Source organism: Globicephala melas, chromosome X (assembly GCF_963455315.2).
Source record: "Globicephala melas chromosome X, mGloMel1.2, whole genome shotgun sequence".
In the NCBI taxonomy this organism is placed as follows: Eukaryota; Metazoa; Chordata; class Mammalia; order Artiodactyla; family Delphinidae; genus Globicephala; species Globicephala melas.
Genome location: NC_083335.1, coordinates 95,509,272 through 95,521,439, shown reverse-complemented (window position 1 = coordinate 95,521,439; position 12,168 = coordinate 95,509,272). Strand labels below are relative to the sequence as shown.

At 42.3% G+C, this 12,168-nt stretch overlaps 1 protein-coding gene and 1 pseudogene across 1 annotated transcript in view; one reads left to right on the top strand and one right to left on the bottom strand.

Moving 5' to 3' along the window:
* The window catches only part of CFAP47 (cilia and flagella associated protein 47), a 471,409-nt gene that overhangs the window by 52,421 nt on the left and 406,820 nt on the right, over positions 1–12,168 (top strand). The window contains 1 exon segment of the mRNA XM_070044670.1: positions 6,906–7,317. Within this exon segment, the coding sequence (XP_069900771.1) occupies positions 6,906–7,317 (412 nt within the window).
* Positions 9,549–9,917, bottom strand: LOC115850115 (ubiquitin-conjugating enzyme E2 D3 pseudogene; annotated as a pseudogene).

Below are 12,168 nucleotides of genomic sequence, written 5' to 3'. Positions count from 1 at the left end.
TCAAGTAGTGTAGGGCTGGGTGTGACAGAGGGAACACTGTATAATACCTTTGTGTTCCTGTTCTGTATGGGGAATTTGGAAATACGTCTTTGTTTTTTGCTGTTTTTCAAACGTTACTCCTAAATGAAATTTTATTTAGCGTTAGAATGTAAGTTTATGAATTACATCAGTCATACTTACTGTTGTTTATCAGGTTTAAGAATAAGAGTTTTGCTGTTTTGTAAAACATATTGGGAAAACCTCCATCTTATTTAGTAATTTGGTGGAAGATAACATGGCATTGCAATATGCAATTCCTTGAAAATGTGAAAAAGTTAAGTATAGTATAGTATACTGTATGTAGTATAGTATAGAAAAAGTAAGATGGTCAATATTTGGTTTACTAATTCCTTTTACTCTGTTTTATAAAATTAGAAATAACAGTATGTGCTTGGCTCATTCAAAAATGTAGAATTAAATCATAATAAATTAGACCTCATGCTCACAGGCTCGTTTATTCCCCAAACATGAATTGAGCATCTGCTCTTAGAAGGCTCCTTGCTAGTACTGTGAGAGCTGAGAAGAAGGGAGACCTAGCCACTGACCATAAAATTATAGAGCCGAGAAGCAGCTATCATATAAAGAAAATGGTGATGTATACTCTAAGACCAAAAGGTCAAATGAAAAGACAGGATAAGAAAAGAGAAGGGGTGGTTTCACATGATAGCAGTCGAATGTAAATTCCCTGATGCAAGGCAGTGGTGGGCCTTGGGAAAAATGTAAGTCCTTCAGTGGGAGGTAATTATAAGTTAGGTGCGTGGTGGGCTAGATGAGACTGATAATTTTGAGCAGGGGCCAGATCCTCAGATGGTGGGCCGTACAGTTGAAAGACAAAGCCTGGAATGGGAAACTGCCCTTAGCAGTTACAGGCACACTTCATTTTGTTGTGCTTTGCTTTATTGTATTTCACAGATAGTGCTTTTTCTTTTCTTTTTTTAACAAATTGAAGGTTTGTGTCAACCTTGCTTCCAGCAAGTCTTTCAGTGCCATTTTTCCAACAACGTATTCTCACTTCATGTCTCTGTGTCACAGTTTGGTAATTCTCACAATATTTCACACCTTCCACCAGCAAAAAGATGGACTCGCTGAAGGTTCAGATGATGGTTAGCATTTTTTAGCAAAAATGTATTTTTTAATTAAGGTATGTACATTGTTCCTTGACATAATACTATTGCACGCTTAATAGACTGCAGTATAGTGTAAGCATAAATTTTGTAAGAGCACTGGGAAACCAAAAAATCCTTGTGACTCACTTTATTGTGCTATTCACTTTATTTTGGGGGTTTGGAACCAAACCTGCAATATCTTCGAGGTCTCCTTTTACTTTGGGGTTGTGGGTAAATCAGAGAGAAATCACCTGAGGCAGGAATAGAATGTGTCCTGTGCTCTTGTCCCAGTGCAGGTGAACACTATGCAAATTAGATGTTTTATTCACGCTGTCATGTCTCCAGGGAGTTTCTGAGAAATAAGGGTGGTACTCCCCTGAGGGGGGATGCCCAGAAGCCACTGGACTGGCACTCTTTGCCCTAGTTGGGGGAGCCAGAGCCCATTCCACTAAAAAAAATCATTCAAATTAAGTTATCTTGATTGTAATTTGGCAAACTCTAGGCAAGGAATAGATATTTGTGGGTGGTTAAATGAATGAAAGTGGGAGTGGTTTATAAAGAAGGGCAACTGAGAGGGAGGTAAGTTTTAGGTCCGTGAAACATTTTAGAGCTTTGTGTTGCATCTACTGAGGAAGTCTACCTCATGTTGACCTTGAATGACATACTCTAACAGGGAAATACTAGTTTTCCTTGCTAAGCAGGATTTTGCCTGATAGGGGTTTCTTTGCCCTAGAGCCCTGCTTATTCTCTGGCATCTCCTGGATTGAAAGTTAAATCTCAGTGTAGTGGGTTGAAACTCCAGGGGACAAATTAATCTTAGTAAGAACTGGCATCCTTGAAAGTCTCAGTACCGGCCAGGCAATGGGCCAGGCACTTCACAGGCATTATATAAATTCTATCAGTCCCCAAGGCAGAGCTTCTCAAACCCATTTCACAGATGAAAAGACCGAGGCTCACAGAGTTTGGTAATGTGTTCAGTTTCACACAGCTGTTAAGTGACAGTGTTGGAACTAGACTCCTGGCCTAACTAAGTCTGACGCCCACACTTTTCCATTCTTCCCAGCCCGAGGCCAACTTTGTGTTCCTTAATTCACCTTACTTCTCACTCACTACAAAATATATCTCAGGTGATAAAAAGGAGGACTCTGTGCCCAAAACACTGGATGGGAATACATAAGCATAGCAATAAGCGTCTCAAAATAGTTGAAAAGGGTGAAGAAAGCAGAGGAAGATATTTAGTGACAGTATGATCATCTACATATCCAAAGTCAGATAACCTCAAAAGATCAGGGGCTCAGAAAATCATGCTGGACAGCCCTTCGCATTTGGAAGTTAAATCTATTCAAAGAGAAGTTACATAAAAGGCTAAGTCTTGCTGGTAAAGAGAAGGGAAAAACCAATGTATTTTTTTTCTTTGACAGCACATCCATCCTGCCTTGCGTTACAACTTCCCTACTTCACATCACTCCTGGGACGGAGACCCAGTCTCTGAAGGGTTTGCAATAGGGAAACCGGTCAAGAGTTTGCAGGGATGGGCCCTTTCCCAGGAAGCCTTTAATCAAGAAACAGGAGCCACGATGAAGGGCCCCTTACGGGTGGCCTGGGGAGAGCAACATGCCAGGCAAAGTTGTCAGCCTGAGCATGCCCTCACTTACTCTTCAGAGTTCTCAGGGACTTGTGAGTCCTACCTAGGAGGATGAGCTCAGGTCAGTAGAGGGAGGAGTCCCAGTCTCTGCCACATGTGGTGGTGAGGACCCTGAATGAGGAATGAAGGAAGCACACCCGCCACCCCCGAACAGTGTGTCCCATGGACTCCTGACCCTGCCGTCAGCCCTCAGAGTCCCCAGACAGCCTTGGCAAGATGTGGCTGAACCTGATTTCCACGTAAGAGGTTGAGAAAGTGAAGACTTTGGCCTGAGGTTGGCCAACTCAGGTCAGTAGAGATAGGATTTCCAAGGTGCGCCAGGAGGAAGGTGAGCACCCTGAAGAGTTCAGGGCCCACCAAACCCATATCAGCGGAGACCTCACAGAATCCTCCCTGTTGCCGTGACAGATCCTGGTGTAAATGTCAGGAAGAGACGGCCTCATATCCTTCTCGGGGATCACAGAAAAGTGCGGAACTTGGTTTGAGGGGGAGGTCCCAGGGCAGCAGAGGGGGGAATCTTAGGCCTTCACGTGAGTCAGATTTAGGGTACTGAGTTAGAACCCTGAGTGGGATCACCATCATATGGTCTCAACCTGCCTGATACAGTTGTCACTCATGGCATGGCAGGTGTGGCCAAGTAAGGCCACCCTCACCTCCTCCTATTGGATCTCAGGGAAATAAGAGCCTTTCTCTGAAGAAATGTCCTCAGGTCGAGAAAGAGGGGAGCCTCAGGCCCTGCCAGGAATCAAATCAAGGAAACTGAGTGAGGACTGAGAGGCCCACCCACTCTTGCATAGAGGGGAAAACTGGCCCTGCACCTGCACTCAAGACTTAAATCCCCAGGGAAGGGTGTGAGGCTGAGCAACAACCACCACCCCCCATCAGTTTTTTTTTAGTTCACTTTATTTTTTTTTAAAGCAGTTTTAGGTTCACAACAAAATGGAACAGAAAGTACAAGGAGTTCCCATGTACCCTCTTCCCCGACACAGCTCACACCTCCCCGACTATCAACATCCCCCATCAGAGTGGGCCGTTTGCTACGATCTATGAAGCTACATTGACACATCATTAGCACACAAAGTCCAGAGTTACATTAGGCTTCATTCTTGGTGGTGTACACTTTGTGGGTTCTGACGAACGTATGATGACTTGTATGTACCATTATAGTGTCATACAGAGTAATTTCACTACCTTAAAAATTCTCTGTGCTCTATTCATCCCTCCCTGCCCCCAACCCCTGGCAACCACTGGTCTTTTTGCTTTTTCTATAGTTTTGCCTTTTTCCAGGATGTCATGTAGTTGGAATCACGCAGCATGTAGCCTTTTAAGATTAGTTTCTTTCACTTAGTAATACACATCTAAGGTTCCTCCATGTCTTTTCATGGTTTGATATTTATTTCTAGCACTGAACAGTATTCCATTATTTATCCATTTACCTGCTGAAGGACACCTTTGTTGCTTTTAAGTTTTGGCTATTATGAGTAAAGCTGCTATAAACATTGGTGTGCAGGTTTTTGTGTGGATGTAAGTTTCCAACTCATTTTGGTAAATACCAAGGAGCATGATTACTAGATTGTATGGTAAGAGTATGTTTAGTTGGTTTTTTGAAAAAAAAAAACAATTTATTGAGGTAGGATGGACATACAAAAACCGTACGTATTTAATGTATACAAATTGATGAGTTCGGAGATAAGTATCCACTTGTGAAACTATCAGTCACCACAGTTTATGCCATAAACATATCTATGACCTCCAGATGTTTCCTCCCACCCTTTTTATTTTGTGTGTGTGATAAGAACACTTACCATAAGATTTAACCTGTTAGAAAGTGTACAATATAGTAGTCTTAACTGTAAACTCTATGCTGTATAGTAGATCCCTAGGATTTACCTTGCATAACTGAAACTTTGTAACTTTTGATTAAAACCTTCTCATTTTCCCCATCTCCATAGCCCCTGGCAACCACCACTCTACTCTCTGCTTCTCTGACTTTGACTATTTTAGATTCCTCATATAAATGACATCATGTAGTATTTGTCCTTCTGTGTCTGGCTTATTTCACTGGAACATAATGTTCTCTAGATTTATTCACGCTGTCATAGCTGGAGAAGTTTTAGCTTCTTTTTAAAGCTGAATGATATTCCATTGTATGTATACTTTACACTTTATCCATTCATCCATCGGTGGACATTTAGGTTGCTTCCATAGCTTGGCTATTAGGAATAATGCTGCAATGAACATGGGAATGCAGATATCTCTTCAAGGTCCTGATTTCAATTCCTTTGGATAGTAGTGGGATTGCCGATAATATCATATGTTATTTTTGATTTTTTTTTTTTTTTTTTTTTTTTTGCGGTACGCGGGCCTCTCACTGCTGCGGCCTCTCCCGCTGCGGAGCACAGGCTCCGGACGCGCAGGCTCAGCGGCCATGGCTCACGGGCCCAGCCGCTCCGCGGCACATGGGATCCTCCCGGACCCGGGCACGAAGCCACGTCCCCCGCATCGGCAGGCGGACTCTCAACGACTGCACCACCAGGGAAGCCCTATTTTTGATTTTTTGAGGAGCCTCCATACTGTTTCCCATAGTGGCTGGACCAATTTACATTCCCACCAACAGTATAGAATATGTTTAGTTTACTGAGAAGCTTGCAAACTGGCTTCCAAAGTGGCTATACCATTTGCATCACCACCAACAATGAAAGCGTTCTTGTTGAATCCCATCCTCACCAGCATTTGGTGCTGTCAGTCCTCTGGATTTTGGCACGTAGTGGTTTCTGGTTGTAATTTTAATTTGCAGTTCCCTAATGGTACATGATGGTGAGCATCTTTTCATATGCTTGTTTGCCATCTGTATATCTTCCTTAGTGAGGTATCTGTTCATATCTTTTGTCCATTTTTTAAATCGGGTTGTTAGTTTCCTTCTTATTGAATTTTAAGAGTTCTTTGTATATTTTGGATAAAAGCCTTCATCAGATCTGTCTTTTGCAAATATTTCCTCTGAGACTGTAGCTCATCTTCTTGTTCTCTTGATGGTGTATTTTTGCAGATTAGAAGTTTAAGGGAATGAAATCTAGCTTATCAATTATTTCTTTCATGGATCCCCATCCCATTTTTTATGAGTTCTGGAAGGAGGTGAGATCCTTGGTCTGAAGGTCCAGCCCTCAGTCAGCAAAAGGAAGAGTCCATGACCCTGTGCGGTATCCAAGTGAGGACTCCAAATGATGACTTAGGATCTAACAAGCTCAGGACAGAGAGGTACCCACAGAGCTTTAACTACTGGGTTCCCCCTGATAAGAGTGGTGGGCTGAGGTGCCCCTCTCACTTCCTTCTTGTGGGTCCCGGAGAGCTTTGGGGTGTCACCTTTAGAGTAACAGAGAGGGGAGTTTCCAGGCCTTGCCAAGAGCTGTCATGATAATCCTGAAGCTAAACATAGAAGACCCCCTACACTGAAAAACACAAGTGGCCCCACTATCAACCATGCTGTCACCCTAGTCAGTAAAACACAGGGCAGGCAGGCTGCAGCCTAAGGCTCACCGTTTCTCCACTGGGTTCTCAGGGACAGGTTGACCAGGAGAACAAGAGCCCTGCAGAGTCCTAGGGCAGTGCCCTCAAGGAAACCTGCAGAGATGGACTTGGTTAAAGCTTACGTGGAATCTCCCTGCTGAAGGTCCTCACATCATCTCATTCCCCCTCCTCCTCCCTCCTCCAAGTGCGGGCATCACCCACACTCCCGCCTGCTGTTCCTGATCACACTCATTATTCCCTAGGGTCACAAGAGTAAACTCAGTGCTCGTGAGAAATGCCAGCATGCCCGGGGTGAGACCCAGGATCTCCAGGGTGCTCAAACCACTGAGCAGGGAAGAGTCCCCCTTCTCTTCCTCTCCTGTTTTGGGGATGTTTCCTTGGACTCCCCGGTGGCTGGCATTCCTAGGAGCCTCAGAGATCCACATCCACCATCGTTACTTCTCAGCTATTTCATGCACAATGTCCGAAAAAGATGTCAAGAGCCAAGATGAGAAAGTGCACGTGGCTCTAAAGCTTCAACCTCCACTGAGAGCTTACGGAAGGACCTTCTAACCATGAAGGCAGGGATGTTGATGCAATTCCTACTGCAGAAATATAAAAGAGCCCATCATGAAGGTAGACATGCTGAAGGTTGTCAACAAAATGTACAGGAAACAATTCCCTGAGATCCTAAGGAGAGCCACTGAGCACATGGAACTGGTCTGCGGCCTTGACTTGAAGGAAGTCAAGCCGAGTGGTGATTCCTATGCCCTTGTCAGCAAGCTAGATCTCACCGATGATGGGCGTCGGAGCAGTGGCGGGCGGTTTCGGAAGAATGGGCCCCTGATGCCTGTCCTCGGTGTGATCTTCTTGCATGGCGACCGCGCCTCTGAGGAGGAGATCTGGGAATTCCTGAATGTTTTGGGTGTTTTTGATGGAAAGAGGCACTTCATCTTGGTGGAGCCCAGGAAGCTTATCACAGAAGATTTGGTGCAGGAAAATACCTGCTGTATCATCAGATGCGTGACAGCGATCAAGAGCCCAAGCTGAAACCAGCAAAATGAAAGTCCTGGAGTTTTTGGCCAAGGTCGATGATAGGGTCCCCACTGCCTTCCCATCCTGGTATGAAGAGGCTTTGAGAGATGAGGGAGAGAGAGCCCGAGCCAGGGCTGCAGCCAGGGCTGGCACTACTGCCATGGCCAGTGCACATTCCAGGGCCACATCCAGTCGCTCCTGTCACCCTTAGTGAGGTAGAGGCCGATTCTTCACTTTGTGGTTGGTAAAGCCTGTTAACCAGTGTTCCTGATATGCATAAATTCCTGTTGGCTTATTTTTTTGGTAATTTTCAAGTGATCTTCTTTTCAAAAGAAAGTTTATTTAGATTCAGAACAAGCTTATGAATGACATGGGCACACACTTATTGCTCCTTATCAGATTTAGAAGTAAGAATTTTGTTTTTTGAAATACAAATTGAAAATTTTTAAATCATCGATGTGATCCAGAGCAAGACTGCATGGAATTGGAATAGGGATATCCTTGGTAATGTAAAAGAACTCCCCAGTAAAATAGGATAAGAAGATAGAGAAAACAAATTAAAATTGTTCACCTATGGGTTTGGCGTACTCCATTCAGTCTTTCTTTTCCAAAATTTAAAAGATATAAACCTTTTAAAGTTAGGAAAAGATATATACCTTTTGCATTTAGGATGTGCTTAAATTATTCAAGAAAATATGAGTTTATGGGACTGTAAATTGATGCAGCCACTATGGAAAACAGTATAGAGGTTCATGAAAAAATTGAAAATAGAACTACCGTGTGATCCAGCAATTCCACTCCTGGAAATTTATCTGAAGGAAAAGAAAACAACAACTTTTTTGAAAAGATATCTGCACAACCCCCCCATATTCATTTATTTACCATAACCAAGACATGAAAACAACGTAAGTGTTCATTAATGGATAAAGAAAATGTGATACAGACACACTCACACACACAGTCATACTCTCACTCTCCCTCGGATATTATTCAGCCATTTAAAAAGAAAGGAAATCCTGCCATTTGCAATAACACAGAGGGACAGACAAAGACAAATACTATATGATCTCACTTATATGTGGAAATTAAAAAAAAAAAAAAACACCCAGAGAACAGATTGGTGGTTGCCACAGGTGTGGGGTGGAGGATGGATGAAATGGGTGTAAATGGCCAAACGGTACAAACCATTTACAAAATAAAGAAGTCCTGGGGATGTAATGTACAGCATGGTGACTATAGTTAATAATACTGTATTGTATATTTGAAAGTTGTTAAGAGAGTAGATCTTTTTTAATTGAGGTATAGTTGATGTACAATATTTTATAAGTTTCATGTATACAACAGAGTGATTCACAATTTTTAAAGATTATATTCCATTTACAGTTATTATAAAATATTGGCTATATACCCTTTGTTGTACAATATATCCTTGTAGCTTATTTATTATTTTTTTATTTTAATTTTATTTTTTTGCGGTATGCCAGCCTCTCACTGTCGTGGCCTCTCCCGTTGTGGAGCACAGGCTCCGGACGCGCAGGCTCAGTGGCCATGGCTCACGGGCCCAGCCGCTCCGCGGCATGTGGGATCTTCCCGGACCGGGGCACGAACCCGTGTCCCCTGCATCGGCAGGCGGACTCTGAACCACTGCGCCACCAGGGAAGCCCGCTTATTTATTTTATACATAGTATTTTGTATCTCTTAATCCCCTATCCTTCCCCTGCCCCTCCCCCTTCCCTCTTCCCACTGGTAACCACTAGTTTGTTCTCTATATCTGTGAGTCTGTCATATTTCCCTAGTTTGCTTTATTTTTGAAATCCTTCATATAAGTGGTATTATACAGTCTTTTTCTTCCTCTATCTCACTTATTTCACTTAGCATAATACCCTCCACCTCCATCCATGTTGTTGCAGAATGGCAAAAGTTCATTCTTTTTTTATGGCTGACTAGTATTCCATTGTGTGTGTGTGTGTGTGTGTGTGTGTGTAAAGAAGATGTGGTATATACATCTTGGCAATTGTCAGTAATGTTGCTATGAACATTGGGGTGCGTGCATCTTTTCGAATTAGTGTTTTTTTCCTTTTTTAACAGTAATTTAAAGTTTATTCTGGCTATAATGCAGGTTATTCTGACTTTAAGGCAGCATACCTGGCATACTTCTGAGTCCGTTCCTGAGAAATTCTTTTGTACTTCTCTCTCTCTGTTTTATAGATTCATGCAGTCTATGGCACTGGGGGGGGGTCATCTGGGTTTGGATCATATAGCAGTGAACAAATGGATGAAAGAACGTTAGAAACAATTAAAGGAGGAGACCACTGTGATCTTAGAATATTGAGACAAATGCTGCCATTAGTGTTAATGTCTGAATGGTAAATTCTTGTTGCAAATGCAACCTTAGGTAGTTTGAAGGGGTAGTCTGTAGGAAAATGAATTGTCAAAAGGAATACACCACCTTGATATGGGTTTTCATTAGCTTCCATAATTGTGGCTTGCCAATGAAACATATTATCCCCAGCTGGACCTGCAGAGCAGCGTGCTGGAGGGTCAGGGGCCAAATCACTAAGTTCCTTATTAATCCCTTTCAGCACCATAGTCTGTGCTTTTCCTCTGGCCCCTCACAGTCCTGGTGTGTGCTCAAAGATCCGGTCAAAACTCTTGATTATCTGGGCGGCTGGGAAGGACTGTCTCTTCATCCTATCCTGGCTCTGCCAGACACAGGCACCTTCTTTCTAAACAGAGAGGTTGGACTGGGAGGGTGGGATCAGAGGCATGTAGACGAAGCTGGGGGGAAGGGTAGATGAGCGGTGGAAACCCTCAGGCTCAGAGAACCATCGAGAACCTGAAGGAGACCATCCAACTTAGTGAGGGGGTGGGGTTGTTGTTTTTTGTTTGTTCGTTTGTTTCTTTTGGATACATACCCAGGAGTGGAATTGCTGGGTCATATGGTAGCTCTATTTTTAGTTTCTGGAGGAACCTCCATACTGTTTTCCACAGTGGCTACACCTATTTACATTCCCACCAACAGTGTACAGATCTCCACGTGCTTGCCAGCATTTGTTATTTCTGTTCTTTTTGATGATGGCCATTCTGATAGGTGTGAGGTAATAATACCTCATGGTAGTTTTAATTTGCATTTATCTGATGATTAATGATGTTGACCATCTTTTCATTTGCCTGTTGGCCATCTGTATGTCTTCTTTGGAAAAACGTCTGTTTACATCTTCTGCCCATTTTTTCGATTGGGTTATTTGGTTTTTCTTTTTTGACTGTTGAGTTATATGAGCTGTTTATATATTTTGGATGTTAACTCCTTATTGATCATATCATTTTCAAATATTTTCTCCCATTCCACAGGTTGTCTTTTCATTTTGTCAATGGTTTCCTTTGCTGTGCAAAAGCTTTTAACTTTAATTATATTCCATTTGTTTGCTTCTGCTTTTATTTCCTTTGCTTTAGGAGACAGATCCAAAAAAATATTGCTATGATTTATGTCAAAGAGTGTTCCACCCATGTTATCTTCTAGGAGCATTATGGTTTCCACTCGTATATTTAGGTCTTCAATTGGTTTTGAGTGTATTTTTGTATGTGGTGTTAGAGAATGTTCTAATCTCATTCTTTGACGTGTAGCTGGACAGCTACACGTCAAAGAATGAGATTAGAACATAAACAGAATTTGGCGATACAACAAAAGGAAATATGCATTTACATTTGAGCCAGTAACTCCAGTTTTTCAGAAATTAACCCCGAAGACACATCCACAACAATGTGAAAATACTGCAATGTCCGTGAATATATTAATTGATAAAAACATGGTATATTCACAGAGTGGAGTACTATACTATGTAGCTATAAAAAAGAATGAGCATGATCTTTGTAAACTAATATGGGGTGCTTCCAGGATAGTTACGGATATAGATATATAAAAGAATGTGTGAGTTTGGGGCTAATGTCAATGATACCAAGCCCAGTGCCTTCCCATCCTGGTATGAAGAGGCTTTGAGAGATGAGGAAGAGAGAGCCTGAGCCAGAGCTGCAGCCAGGGCTCATACTGCTACGCTGGCCAGTGGGTGTTCCAGGGCATGTCCCAAAGCTCCTCCGGTCCCTAGTGAAGGTTGAGCGGATACTTCACATTGTATTTAAAGAAAGCAGTCAGTCTTCCAACTAGTGGAGGGCCAAGGTGTGGCTCATGGGAACACAACATATATTTGTGTTCCTAGACAATATGCACAAATCGGAGATTTTTCTTTTTTCTATTTTTAAATGTTGTTCCTTTCAATTAAAGATGTGTTTAGCTTCAGAGTCTAAGTTTATTAATGATATGACTCACACATTTAGTGCAGCTTATCAGGTTGAAAAATAAGAATTTTGGTATTATGTAACACAAACTGGAAATCCTTGAATCATTTCTTGTCATTCAGAACATTGGAATATGGATTTTTTGTGAAAAAGGAAATTATTCCACAGTAAAGTCTGTGTGATCATGAGATACAGAAAAAAAAAATCTGAAGAGGTATTCACTTCTTGTTTGTTTTATTCCTTGTAGTCTTTCTTTGTAAAATTGAAGTATATATACCTGGATTTGCTTATTTAAGAATGTGGGAGAAGTGAAATCACAGTATTTTGCCTTCTTGCACATGTGCTCTTTTTTTTTATTTTTATTTTTTCAATTTATTAATTTTTAGCTGCGTTGGGTCTTGGTTGCTGCAAGGGCTTTCTTTAGTTGCGGCGAGTGGGTCTACTCTTCATTGCGGTGCATGGGCTTCTCACTGCGGTGGCTTCTCTTGTTGCAGAGCACGGGCTCTAGGCACGTGGGCTTCAGTAGTTGTGGCACGTGGGCTTCAG